The sequence below is a fragment of the Schistocerca cancellata genome, chromosome 2 (assembly GCF_023864275.1).
Source record: "Schistocerca cancellata isolate TAMUIC-IGC-003103 chromosome 2, iqSchCanc2.1, whole genome shotgun sequence".
In the NCBI taxonomy this organism is placed as follows: Eukaryota; Metazoa; Arthropoda; class Insecta; order Orthoptera; family Acrididae; genus Schistocerca; species Schistocerca cancellata.
Window position 1 is genome coordinate 1,031,396,859 of NC_064627.1, and position 15,338 is coordinate 1,031,412,196.

The 15,338-nt window shown below is 43.7% G+C and overlaps 1 protein-coding gene across 1 annotated transcript in view; it reads left to right on the plus strand.

Moving 5' to 3' along the window:
- Positions 1-6,443: 6,443 nt before the first annotated feature.
- LOC126163004 (apyrase-like) overlaps positions 6,444-15,338 on the plus strand; it is a 96,752-nt gene continuing 87,857 nt past the window's right edge. The window contains exon 1 of the mRNA XM_049919863.1: positions 6,444-6,852. Coding sequence (XP_049775820.1) covers positions 6,475-6,852 — 378 coding nt within the window. The 5' untranslated portion in view covers positions 6,444-6,474. The remainder of the gene's footprint in view (positions 6,853-15,338) is intronic.

A 15,338-nucleotide genomic window follows, 5' to 3' on the forward strand; every position in this document is an offset into this window, starting at 1 on the left:
TTTATCTCCGTCTGCACCCTTAACATTACTCCCAAACATTTTGGCATGCGAACATATTCGCGCTTTTTGTAACATGCAAGTCACCTCAAACTCCCACAAGCTATCCTAACTGTAACTCACCATGCTCTCTTACCTCTAATACGAATCTCATTCCTTCCTTCAACTGCTGCTGTCCCTTCTCACTAATTCTCTCTTCCTCCTTGTCACTACTATATGTTCTGTCTCCATTATCGCTGACTCTCACCCATTTTCCCCTTACTCTTTCTCTTCACTTCTCCTTTCTCCCCCCCCCCCCACCCCCCGTGGCACTGCCTTCTTCACTCTTTTCGTAGCACAGTTCTGTCAGTGTCGTCAGCTATGTTCCACTGTCACTGTGTCCTTCTCTTTCACTCATACAACCACTGTCTCCTTCGCTTTTTCTATAACACAACCGCTGTCTTCTATCTTCCAGTATTTATTACTTTTCGTATCCTTGCCACTGCCACGTCTTCTCTCCCACCATAAAAAAGCGCGAATATGTTTGCATGCCATTATTTTTGGTAAATTTATAAATGTGCAGAGGAAGGGTAGCATGAGACAACTGATAACCCACTTTTCACTCAGAGTCGTTTAAATAAGCAGGAACGTATTCGCATTTTTGTTCTCCGATAGGAACATTTTTTCGCTGGTTAGGTTAGGTTAGGTTATCCCTTCTGTTTGATGCAGTAGGGTGTGTAATCCATATGAAAAGAAATTTAATGGTCAGTAAAATTGAGATAGTTTAATTACGAGTAAGTGAAACTGAAATAAATCAGAACTAATGTTATAACTCAGGCAGGATTTTACGTGCAAAAATATTGGGGACCCGCTTTAGCACTACACCATGGAACTCCCACATGATAACGGAGACATTTTACAGCATATTTCTCCGTCTTACGTTACTTTTTAAACTATGTCTTCACCTTACATCAGATTTTACATTCCTATTTTACGTGTATAGGTAGGGTAACTTTGAACCTCTGCATTCCGGAAACGGATAAAGATATGATGAAATTTTTCAAAGTTGTTCGAGATCGGTATCTTAGAAATACATAGTAAAAGTTACAGCCATTTGCTGTGTATAGCCGTCTCAGAATCAGCGGTTGGGGTTTGGTACCCAAAAAACTAGTTTTTGGAATATTCGCCAGTTGATGGGTACGAAACTCATCGAAACGTTGCGAAAAGACAACGCCACCACTCGGCTGATAACTCGAGAAGAATTCATCAGTGGAATACGCCGAGAAAGACTGCAAACGGGGAGGTAGTTCTTCTAGATAAATGCCTAGAGAATACACCGTTAAAATCCGAGCAATTTGTAAAATTTAAGCAATTTACTGTCGTTATTTATTATTTAGATTTCGCTTCATACTGCATTTTCGTGTAGAAGTAGGGTAACTTTCAAACTCTGTATCTTGTAAAACGATAAACATATCAAGAAAATTTTCGAAGTTGTTCGAGATCGGGATCTTAGAAATATATCGTAAACATTTCAGCCATTTTCCGTGTATAGGCGTGTTGCGGTCCCCGGCTGGGTTTTGGCCCGCTGATGACGGGGAAAATGTAGCAAAAATTCTGTTTTTGGAGACGTTGGGGTGGGAGGGAGATTCCTAGTAATTGCGAATGAAGTAAGTAAGTCCCATCGAGCCCTCCATAGACGACATTAAGTGCAAAACAACCAATCGATTTGCTCAGTTTGCCTAAGCATAATGAAGTGTGTAATTTTCATACTTTGACCCTGTACTGTATCATGGTCGCAGACGATCGTTCTTTTGGGTATACAAATGTTCCGTAACCTCCATTAATTTGAACGAATAGTTTATGAACTCCCTCTATGAAGTTAATCTTTAAGCTGACATACTTATGTTTTCATTGCATTGACTAAGTAGCTTAAATTTTTCACACAGCCAACGGACCGCAGACGTTGGTATGAGATACAGATTTGAACGAAGTAACATTGTCTTGTACAGTTCCATTCCAGTTTTACAGTTGCGAGCCCGCTTCTATTCATTCATTATTGCTTTAGCTATCACAGTGATTAGCTATGTTGCTATAGGGGCAAGTCACCAGTAGTAATGTAAAATAAACAGCGAGCCAGGTGAGAAAAAGTTTACTATCAGTGCAAGAAAATGATCTAGATTCCGAGCTAGCAGCACAACCCCCTAATGAGGCCATTGCCTATGAGATAATTAGTAATCGAATAAGTATTTGGCGGGGATGTGATACAGCTCCGCTGTTTGATGATCCGAATGGGTCATCACTGTGCAGTTAACATTTCAATGCGTCAACAACATGATAGAATGAAAGTTTATATTATTATTGTGTAATTAAGCAGTGATTTAGCTCTTATAAGTTTATTTTATCGTTGTTCAATTAGACTAAGATTAAACTATGATTCTCCTCATACATGTTTATCTTGCTAACATAAAGACAGCTGTCCCTTACATGCGTAGAAAGCACGCCGCGCAGCCGCTTGTGTTACGAAAATCGGCGCGCCCGCTCGATGTTTAATATCAGTGACTTCTTTCACCCTTTTGGGGTTTCGCAGCCAAGAAAAGAAAATTACGAATGTGTTATATGACGATGAGTTTGGTTTTCGAAAGGGTTGATCATGGAAGCAGGGCTAAAGAAAAATCAAAAAACGTTCAAACGATCTGTCGATCCGGAAAAAGCGTTAGACAATGTAAAATGGTGCAAAATGTTTGAAATTTTGAGAAAAATAGGGGTAAGCTGTAGGGACAGCCGGATAATATACAATACGTACAAGAGCCAAGAGGGAATAATAAGAGTGGACGACCAAGAACGAAGTGCTTGGATTAAAAAGGTTATGAGACAGGGATGTACTCTTTCGCCCCTGTTGTTCAATCTGTACATCGAAAAAGCAATGATGGAAATAAAACAAAGGTTCAGGAGTGGAATTAAAATTCAAGGTGAAAGGACATCAGGGATACAATCTCCTGATGACATTGCTATCCTCAGTGAAAGCGAAGAAGAGTTACAAGATCTGCTCAATGGAATGAACAGTCTAATGAGTAGAGAATACGGATTGAAAGTAAATCGTGGAAAGACGAAAGTATTGAAAAGTAGCAGAAACTAGAAAAGCGAGAAACTTAATATAAGGTTTGATGGTCATGAAGTTACGGAATTCTTCTATCTAGGGAGCAAAATAACCAATGACGGACGGAGCAAGGAAGACATCAAAAGCAGACTAGCACTACCTTTAAATGCGAACATTTTAGGTTAGGCTTTACCGTGACTGTTATTGACATTGGATGAAGCAACAAGTTTACTGTAACCAGTCACTGTTTATTTATCTCCACGACGCGTTTCAAAGGTTTAAACCTCCATCATCAGGTGGATTTACATTTGTTAGTATGACGTTTGTATGTGTTGTGTTACGATTTTTGGAGGAACTTGTGGCACTGTCTAGTGGAGAAACAAAACACTATTTCAGAACATGGTTTTTAGTTTCTTTTGACAAAAAGTTAAACGCATATCTAACAGTAAACTTAAAATAAGTGAAATAGAGTACCTCCAATAGTCACAGGTTCCTTTCACTGTCGTAACACATCACATGTACAGTGTTTTTTCTGTAAACAAATATGGCGTCTGGAACCTGTAGGGCGGAAGGCTCGTATAGCAGAAGAGAATACGTTATCAAAAAGTACAAAGAGTACACATCGTAACAACATTATTACAGAATAAAATTTTTAAAAGATTTGGAGGTGTTTGTTTTGAGGTGCAGAATACATGCATTGAAATAAATACTTCAGGTGGTGTATAAAACCGATTTCGAAAGTTAAAATAGCTTAGACTTCATACTCGTTTATACAATCAGCTGAAATGTTACAAAGTTTAAGTACGATAATAATATTGGCTACAGTGATAAAATTATACACAAATAACAATTTATGGTTAGGATTCACAGATAGGTATTGAAACGTCCCCTTTGAACAATTATACATGACTGTGCTTAAACTGACACACAATATTTTTAGCGCAACGCAATCTGACTTTCAAAAATCCCTACAAAAGAATGGCCCTGACTAACAGTAACCTATACGTTTCACAAATCACTTACCTCACCAAAAATCTTCGTTACTCGAACTACTGCAATACAGCGAGCGCCACTACTGCCAGCTAAATAAAAGATTCAAACTACGGAAGGCACTAACTACTAATAGGTATAGTTAGCAAATGAAAGATTTTAATAGAGAACAAACAATGTATTTACCTCAATAGTGTTCAAAAGTCATAATGTATATAGCAGTTCATGATATCCAGTATTACAAATTTCAAAACTCCGCCATCTCTCTCCCCACATCCACCACTGCTGGCGGCTAACCTCCAACTGCGCAACGCTACGCGCTGTTCACATCCAGATGCCCAACACTACAATGGCAGACAACAATGCAAACTAGCCACAGACTGCACACAGCACAGCCAGTGATTTTCATTCAGAGCGCTACGTAACGTGACCAATAAGAAAACATAAACAGCCTACTTACAATATGAAAGGCTGGAGGCAGAGGGCGAGGAAGAGAAAGAGAAAATGAGAGGGAGAGAGAGGGTGGAAAGAGTGATTGTACGAGAGCAAACTTTACAAACCAAGCAAAAATTGTTATTAGTGTATAATTTTATCACTGTAGCCAATATTATTATCGTACTTAAACTTTGAAACATTTCAGCTGATTGTATAAACGAGTATGAAGTCTAAGCTATTTTAACTTGTCGAAATCGGTTTTATACACCACCTGAAGTATTTATTTCAATGCATGTATTCTGCACCTCAAAACAAACACCTCCAAATCTTTTAAAAATTTTATTCTGTAATAATGTTGTTACGATGTGTACTCTTTGTACTTTTTGATAACGTATTCTCTTCTGCTATACGAGCCTTCCGCCCTACAGGTTCCAGACGCCATATTTGTTTACAGAAAAAACACTGTACATGTGATGTGTTACGACAGTGAAAGGAACCTGTGACTATTGGAGGTACTCTATTTCACTTATTTTAAGTTTACTGTTAGATATGCGTTTAACTTTTTGTCAAAAGAAACTAAAAACCATGTTCTGAAATAGTGTTTTGTTTCTCCACTAGACAGTGCCACAAGTTCCTCCAAAAATCGTAACACAACACATACAAACGTCATACTAACAAATGTAAATCCACCTGATGATGGAGGTTTAAACCTTTGAAACGCGTCGTAGAGATAAATAAACAGCGACTGGTTACAGTAAACTTGTTGTTTCATTTAAAGACTATCACTAGTAAAGAGAGCATTCCTGGCCCACAGAAGTCTACCAGTAATCTACTAGTATCAAACTTAGACCTTAATTTGAGGAAGAAATTTCTGATAGTGTTCTTTTTTAGCACGGCACTGTATGGTAGGGAAACATGGAGTGTGGGAAAACCGAAAGAGAAGAGAATCGAATCATTTGAGATGTGGTGCCACAGATGAATGTTGAAAATTAGATGGATTGGTAAGGTAAGGAATGAGGAGGTTCTGTGCAGAATCGGAGAGGAAAGGAATATGTGAAAAACACTGATAAGGAGAAGGGACCAGCGGCGGTGGCCAAGCAGTTCTAGGCGCTTTAGTCCGGAACCGCGCGGCTGCTACGGTCGCAGGTTCGAATCCTGCCTCACGCATGGATGTGTGTGATGTCCTTAGGTTAGTTAGGTTTAAGTAGTTCTAAGTTCTAGGGGACTGATGACCTAAGATGTTAAGTCCGATAGTGCTCAGAGCCAGCCAAGGAGAAGGGACAGGATGATTGGACATCTGTTAAGGTATCCGGGAATGACTTCCGTAGTATTAGAGGGAGCTGAAGAGGGCAAAAACACTGTAGAGGAAGACAGTGGATTTCATCCAGCAAATAATTGGGCATGTAGGTCGCAAATGCTACTCTGAGATGAAGAGATTAGCACAGAAGACTGACGATTCGGAAAAGAGAGAGAGAGAGAGAGAGAGAGAAAAATGGCTCTGAGCACTATGGGACTCAACATCTTAGGTCATAAGTCCCCTAGAACTTAGAACTACTTAAACCTAACTAACCTAAGGACATCACACACACCCATGCCCGAGGCAGGATTCGAACCTGCGACCGTAGCAGTCCCGCGGTTCCGGACTGCAGCGCCAGAACCGTTAGACCACCGCGGCCGGCGAGAGAGAGAGAGAGAGAGAGAGAGAGAGAGAGAAGAAAAAAGGTAGGGAAACCTAAAAAGAAACCTCCGTCACGCAGTGCACAGTGCCTTGTAGAGCGTGAGTAGATTCGGTAGATTTAGCTCCACGGCTGAATCACAACAGGTTGTGTGCCTGCGAGCGGCGCGGCCTTGGAAGCGCGCAGCTGCCGGGCCTCGTTATCGCTGTGACGCTCCCTGCGCGCGGCGCCGGACGCATCGCGTCACATCGACCAGTCTGCTCCGAGCGGCTTCTGGGCGCACTGACCGAACGAGAAGCGATGCTGCCGCTGCCGCTACTGCTAGTGCCGCTGCTGGTGGCGGACGCCGCCAGGGCGCTGCCCGTGTCCACCACCAGCTCTCCTGGAGAGAGCTTCCAGCTGCACCTGCTCCACCTCAACGACTGGCACGCGCGCTACGACGAGACGGACGGCGCCGGCGACCCCTGCGACCGCCGGACCTCGCAGTCGCACACCCGGCAGCCTTGCTATGGCGGCTTCGCGAGGATCGCGGGCAGGGTGCGCCAGCTGCTGGCCGAACACCCGGACAACTACCTGCTGCTCAACGCCGGCGACAACTTCCAGGGCACGCTCTGGTACACGCTTTTCACCTGGAACGTCACCGCGCACTTCCTCAACAAGCTGCCCTGGGACGCGGCGGTGAGTCTCCACTAGTCGTTGGCAGTTTCTCTAGAGCACTTCTTTTCCATTTTTCCTCTGAGTGCAATATTTATACAGCTAAACACTGAGGCAGTCCTAACATAGTGTCGGTCATCCTTTTACCTGGCTTAGGAAAGCATCTCAACGTGGACGGACTCAACAAGTCGTTGGGAGTCCCTAACAGAAATATCGAGCAACGCTGTCTCTGTAGCATGTACTGTAGTTCCTTCTCTAGATTGTCGCACAGGTGACAAAATGGTAGATATCGAAATAGACGACAGAGGGATAGAGAAACAATTAAAATCGCTCAAAAGAGGAAAGGCCTCTGGACCTGATGGGATACCAGTTCGATTTTACACAGAGTACGAGAAGGAACTTGCCCCCCTCCTTGCAGCGGTGTACCGTAGGTCTCTAGAAGAGCGTAGCGTTCCAAAGGATTGAAAAAGGGCACAGGTCATCCCCCTTATAAAGAAGGGACGTCGAACAGATGTGCAGAACTATAGACCTATATCTCTAACGTCGATCAGTTGTAGAATTTTGGAACACGTATTGTGTTCGAGTATAATGACTTTTCTGGAGACTAGAAATCTACTCTGTAGGAATCAGCATGGGTTTCGAAAAAGACGATCGTGTGAAACCCAGCTCGCGCTATTCGTCCACGAGACTCAGAGGGCCATAGACACGGGTTCACAGGTAGATGCCGTGTTTCTTGACTTCCGCAAGGCGTTCGATACAGTTCCCCACAGTCGTTTAATGAACAAAGTAAGAGCATATGGACTATCAGGCCAATTGTGTGATTGGATTGAGGAGTTCCTAGATAACAGGACGCAGCATGTCATTCTCAATGGAGAGAACTCTTCCGAAGCTAGAGTGATTTCAGGTGTGCCGCAGGGGAGTGTCGTAGGACCGTTGCTATTCACAATATACATAAATGACCTTGTGGATGACATCGGAAGTTCACTGAGTCTTTTTGCAGATGATGCTGTGGTGTATCGAGAGGTTGTAACAATGGAAAATTGTACTGAAATGCAGGAGGATCTGCAGCGAATTGACGCATGGTGCAGGGAATGACAATTGAATCTCAATGTAGACAAGTGTAATGTGCTGCGAATACACAGAAAGATAGATCCTTTATCATTTAGCTACGAAATAGCAGGTCAGCAACTGGAAGCAGTTAATAACATAAATTATCTGGGAGTACGCATTAGGAGTGATTTAAAATTGAATGATCATATAATGTTGATCGTCGGTAAAGCAGATGCCAGACTGAGATTCATTGGAAGAATCCTAAGGAAATGCAATCCGAAAACAAAGGAAGTAGGTTACAGTACGCTTGTTCGCCCACTGCTTGAATACTGCTCAGCAGTGTGGGATCCGTACCAGATAGGGTTGATAGAAGATATAGAGAAGATCCAACGGAGAGCAGCGCGCTTCGTTACAGGATCATTTAGTAATCGCGAAAGCGTTACGGAGATGATAGATCAACTCCAGTGGAAGACTCTGCAGGAGAGACGCTCAGTAGCTCTGTACGGGCTTTTGTCAAAGTTTCGAGAACATACCTTCACCGAAGAGTCAAACAGTATATTGCTCCCTCCTACGTATATCTCGCGAAGAGACCATGAGGATAAAATCAGAGAGATTAGAGCCCACACAGAGGCATACCGACAATCCTTCTTTCCACGAACAATAAGAGACTGGAATAGAAGGGAGAACCGATAGAGGTACTGAAGGTACACTCCGCCACACACCGTCAGGTGGCTTGCGGAGTATGGATGTAGATGTAGATACTGGTCCGTGACTGGCAGTACCCAAGATCGATTGACAACGACAAGGGATCGTACTGTACCAACGTCTCTATGCCGTTACTGCAGAGTATCCTTAGGCCACCAGTCGACCACCACACCTTTAATTACGTACAGTTTCTTATTTTTAAATAGATGTTAGACTGCAGAACGCTATCTGATTGCAGAAGATTCCAGTTGGAGAGGAGCCTCTGATGACAAGAATCTAGCCTGCGCCGCAGTCACACTGACAATGAACTAATCGGACACGAAATCAGCCTCAGTACAATTAATATTGCAGCCACCTCAACCGCTGACCATGCAAACAACCTGTCTGCCAAATAATGGTGAAACGTCCCCTTTGAACATTTATACAAGACTGTGCTTAAACTGACACACTATATTTTTAGCGCAACGCAATCTGACTTTCAAAAATCCCTACAAAAGAATGGCACTGACTAACATTAATCTATACCTTTCACAAATCACTTACCTCACCAAAAATCTCCGTTACTCGAACTACTGCAATACAGCGAGCGCCACTACTGCCAGCTAAATAAAAGATTCAAACTACGGAAGGCACTAACTACTGATAGGGATAGTTAGCAAATGAAAGATTTTAATAGAGAACAAACAATGTATTTACCTTAATAGTCATAATATATGATATCCAGTATTACAAACTTCAAAACTCCGCCATCTCTCTCCCCACATCCACCACTGCTGGCGGCTCACCTCCAACTGCGCAACGCTACGCGCTGTTCACATCCAGCTGCCGCTGCCCAACACTACAATGGCAGACAACAATGCAAACTAGCCACAGACTGCACACAGCACAGCCAGTGATTTTCATACAGAGCGCTACGTGGCGTTACCAATAAGAAAACCTAAACAGCCTACTTACAATGGGAACAACACCCTGCCCAGACACGACGCCGAAATCGTACCAAGCCACGATAGAACTACGAATAATCACTTAACACAAACCAATGATTACCGAAGTTAAGCAGTAGTGAATAGGCTCTCAGTCCGGAACCGCGCGACTGTTACGGTCGCAGGTTCGAATCCTGCCTCGGGCATGGATGTGTGTGATGTCCTTAGGTTAGTTAGGTTTAAGTAGTTCTAAGTTCTAGGGGACTGATGACCACAGATGTTAAGTCCCATAGTGCTCAGAGCCATTTGAACCATTTGAACCAGTAGTGAATAAATGGGCCTATTTAATGAACCACTCTCGTTGTCTACGATACTGATGTCGTCAGAGCAACAAATTACTTTAATTTCAGTACCAGATTATCTTGCGTGGTGATAAATGCGACATCCAACTAGCAATTGTTACCTTTCGCAACGAGCTCGCAACGCAGTACGTACTCTCTGACATAAACTCGGAACAATATTATTACTTGTACTAAAATACCAATCTGTCTACCGTCTTGTACTGATTATTCTGTTTATGGACACTTCCAACTTTTAACAATTAATGTAATAGTCATCGATGCTGTCGATTCTTCGCAATAGCGGCCGGCTGCTGCGCGTCGCTGATTCAGCATCTCTGGACGCAGCGAGGGCGATATGGTATAGCGCTGCAGTCGCGCATGCTCGCCACCTGCTATTCTCATATCATCTAGAACACAATTTGATTTTGGTTTTACCACATCGTACACGTATATTATCGTGACCACCAGGTGTTATCATTGATTTATCACGCAGGACGCTCAGCACCAGTAAGGGCGAACGTACCCTGAAGTGTTGGCAGAAGAGCCAACACCTTGTAGCTAGAGGAAGCCGAAAGGCACGCGTTAAAGCTCACGCAGACTGGCGTGAGGTCTGGAACAGTTAAGGGAAATTATAGTAGCAAATAAAGTACGAAGCTCTTGGAATACTCAACTTTAATCCACAATTGTAGAACATAGCTCTTGTTACTGTACAGGCTTCACAATAATAATTATCAAATGCTATGGCGCCTTGCTAGGTCGTAGCAAATGACGTAGCTGAAGGCTACGCTAACTATCGTCTCGGCAAATGAGAGCGTAGTTGTCAGTGATCCATCTCTGGCTAAGTCGGCTGTACAACTGGGGCGAGTGCTAGTACGTCTCTCTAGACCTGCCGTGTGGCGGCGCTCGGTCTGCCATCACTGACAGTGGCGACACGCGGATCCGTCGTATACTAGCGGACCGCGGCCGATTTAAAGGCTACCACCTAGCAAGTGTGGTGTCTGGCGGTGACACCACATACCCCATGCGTTTTGACACAGCACAAGCATCAATAACTGCGAAAGGGTTGCTGGGCAGGATTTTGTGCACGAACTGACCTCTCGATTATGTCACATAAACGCTCGACAGCATTCACATGAGCCAATCTAAGTGGCCAAATCATTCTCTCGTACTGTCCAGAATGTTCTTCAAATCAATTGCGAGCAACTGAGGCACTGTGACATCGTTGTTGGGCAACTGATGTCCATGAATGTCTGCAAATGGTCTCCAAATAGCCGAACATAACCATTTCCAGATAATGATCGGTTCAGTTGGACCAGAGGACCCAGGCCATTCCAAGTAAACACACTACCCACCACTATGTGGGCCACCACCAGTTTGCACAGTGCCTTGATGACAACTTCGATACGTGACTTCGTGGGCTCTACGCCACACTCGAACCATGCCATCAGCGCTTACCAACTGAAATTGGGACTCATCTGCCCAGACCGCGGTTCTCCAGTCTCGGGTCCAACGGATATGTTAAGAAGTCGAGGAGATGCGCCGCAGGCGATGTGGTGCTGCTACCAAAGGCACTCGCGTCGGTCGTTTGCTGCCATAGCCCATTAACGTCAAATTTCGCCGCACTGTCGTAACGGATACGTTAGGAAATTTACTGCGGTTATTTCACACAGTGTTGCTTGTCTGTTAGAACTGCCAACTCTACACGATCACTGCTGCTCTTGGTCGTTAATGAAGGCCGTCGGCCACTGCGTTGTCCGTGGTGAGAGGTAAAGCCTGAAATTTGGTATTCTCACCACACACTTGACACTGTGGATCTCGGAATATTGAATTTTAACGATATCCAAAATGGAATGTCCCATGCTTCTAGTACCGACCACCATTCCGCGCTCAAATGCTTAATTCGCGTCGTGCGACCGTAATCACATCGGAAACCCTTTCATATGAATCACCTGAGTACAAATGACAACTCCGTCAATGCACTGCCCTTTTACACCTTCCGTACGCGATACTACAGCTATCTGTATATGTTTGCATCGCTATCCCATGCTTTCGTCACTTCTGTGTATTTGGCTATACAGGGTGTATTCGAAATCCAACAACAATCTGGGGCAAACATAAACGCGTTGTTTCAGAGTAAAAACGAAATTTTCCTCTGACTGCAACTAACTGAGCTTAAATTTTTATTGTAATATCGTCCATTTCTTCTGACTCGTTCACAACGAATTCCTCTCTTGTGCTTACCTCTTCATCCCAAAGTAGCACTCACATCTAATGTCCTCAGTTGCTTATTGGATGTACTCCAGTGTCTGTTTTGCCGTACAGTTTTTACCTTCTTCAGCTCCTTTTAGTACCATAGAAGTCTTTTCATGATGTCTTAGCACGTGTCCTATCATCCTGTCCCCACTCCTTGTCATTATTCTCTGTATGCTCCTCTTCTCCACCTAATTTTCAACATCTTTTTATAAAGTCACGTCTCAAACGCTTTGCTTCTCGTATTTCCCGATTTTCCCGCAGTCCATCACTGGATTCCATATAATGCTGTGTCCTAAACGTACATCATCGGAAATTTATGCTTCAGATTAATGCTAGTAGGCTTGATACTACTAGGCTTCTTTTGGCCAGCGATGTCTTCTTTGCTTGTGCTAGTCTCCTCGTTATTTGTTCCTTTCTTCGTCCGTCATGTGTTATTTTGCTTCTAAGGTGGTAGAATACCTTCACCTTGTCTATTTCGTTACACCCAGTTTTGGTGCCAAGTTTCTCATTAATCTCATTTCTGCTACTGCTCCTTACCTTTCATCTCTCAACACATAGTCCGTGTTTAGTAGACACTTAGTTCCATTCAGTATGTCCTGTAATGATTCCTTGCTTTCACTAAGGATAGCAGCTTTATTAGCGAACATTGCCATTGATGTCCTTTCACTCTAAGTTTTAATGCGCATCTGGAACCTTTCTTTTATTTTCTTCGTTGCTTCTTCGACATGTAGATTGTACTGTATGGAAGAAAGGCCACATCCTTATCTTACACACATTTTAATCCGAGCACTTCGTTCTTGATCTTCCATTCTTATTATTCTTTTCGGTTCTTATACACGTTGTGTATTGTATTGTATGTTAACTGGGGGCCTAGAAACGACGGAGAGGCTCCGTCCCCGCCGCTACCGCAGTGGTCCACAACCCCACGACGTCTACCACAGTCCACTTCACCCCTCCGCCGCCCCACACCGAACCCCTCTTTCGGGGTTATTGTGCGGTTCGGCCCCCGGTGGACCCCCCCCCCCCCCCCAACTCCCCCAGGGAACGTCTCACACCAGACGAGTGTAACCCCTATGTTTGCGTGGTAGAGTAATGGTAGTATAGACGTACATGGAGAACTTGTTTGCACAGCAATAGCCGACATAGTGTAGCTGAGGTGGGATAAGGGGAACCAGCCACATTCGCCGAGGCAGATGGAAAACCGCCTAAAAACCATCCACAGACTGGCCGGCTCACCGGACCTCGACACAAGTCCACGGGGCGCATTGGTGCCGGGGACCAGGCGCTCCTTCCCACTCCGGAAACACAAGGTATATTTCTTACCTCTCTCTATAGGTTACACCTATTTTATGAGAATTTTGGACGTATTACACCATTTTACATTATCAGATGCTTTTTCTAGATCCATGAACTCTATACACGTGTCTAGAGTTTTCTTAAGCCTTGCTTCCATTGTCAAGAGCAATGTTAGCTCTGCCTCTCTGGTGTCTTTACCTGCCCTAAAGCCAAACTGATCATCTAAAGGATGCACCTGTTACTTTTATATCAAATAGATGTGTGATATATTTTTCATTTGTCTATGCCGTGCTATCGTCTCTGTTGTGCAGCAAGACGTATCACATGACGAGTTTATGTGTATGTATCAGGTAATCTGAATATCAGGTTAGTAGTCTCCAAATCGATCATGTTACAACAACAACAACAACAGAAACACAGGTTCATTTAATTCAGTCTGAGGTAAATTCGTTCTTGCTCTCAATTCATCATACGACTCCGTTCCTGTGGTTCTATAAACGATGGGAAGTTTAAACATCTATGTGTTGTCGTTTAAGGAGAAACTCCGTAATTAGTGATGGTACAAAAAGTCTTATTGTCCGTCTAGATTGCATATATTTGTGGAACTGTGACCGGTTTCGCTTTCTTCAGTTCTCAGTACGTCAGCTACAAGAGTAATCTGTCAGTTTCTATGCAGCGTACAATAGTAATGGCTACTTTAATCTCCGACTTCAAAATTGTATCCATTACTGATCAGTTCCGTCACGTTGTTTTTTTCCCAGCAGGTCTAAGTTATCAGTGATACACAGCAGCGTGTTTAGGTTTAAAGATGAAGAGTTGGTCGATATGCAACTCATGTACGGTTTAGCTGAAGGCAATGGAAGAAAGTGCAATGACGGTATGCAGAGCTGTTCCTGCAGCGACGGCAGTCGTATCACAGTACTTTTACATCCGTACATATGCTCCTCCTAGAAACCGGATTCTTTCGTCTTAGAAGATAATGGCCGTGCGAAGCACGCTAGAACAGCCTATCTGCCAGAGAACGTGTTTCACGGTGTTGGTGACAATCGTGCTCAAGTAGTCGGAGCGTTGTGTGGGGTCTGAACATAAATATTTTGAGAACTTACATGAACAACGATTACACTCGGAACATCCACAAAAAGTACATCTTTTCAGCAAGCGGACGTTCCATGTCAAGTGGAGTTTGCGAATTGGCTCACTGAGAAATGTGCCACAATTTTCCTGCTTTCATGTTGTTTACAGGTGGAGCTACGTTTACAAGATACAGCATATTCAACAGTATGAACAGCCATGTGTCGATTGACTACAGCCCACACGAACTGGAGTGCATTGATCCTAATACAACTTTGCTGTGATTGTATATGGAGGAAGGGGGGGGGGGAGGGGAAAAGTCTTGGAAGAGTGTATTGTCAACGACTGGACCTTACGCAGTTCCCGATAAACAGAACACAGTTGTTTACAAAACGCTCCTTCAAAAAGTCCTCCCAAGTTCCTAGAAGTGCCTCGACGAATTCTTCAGATTACATGATTTAAACATGGGACCCATCTGTATAGCTGGGGAGAAATGGCTGGCGACAGAAAGGACATCCGGCCACCCTCTATCACTAACATCGCCAAATCCGAAAATTAATATGCCGATCTCTTGAAGATAAGGCACAAAGACCAGGAAAAAGAAGAAGTATGCAGTTTGAACATGACGTGGCGCCGGCACACTTTGGACTCGTTGTTAGGAACTACAGTGATATCATACTTGGCCATAAAGGGATTGGTGATGGGGATTCTGTTCCACTGCCAACTCGGTCATGAGATATACGACACCTATAAAAATGGTTCAAATGGCTCTGAGCACTATGGGACTCAACTTCTGAGGTCATTAGTCCCCTAGAACTTAGAACTAGTTAAACCTAACTAACCTAAGGACATCACACACATCCATGCCCGA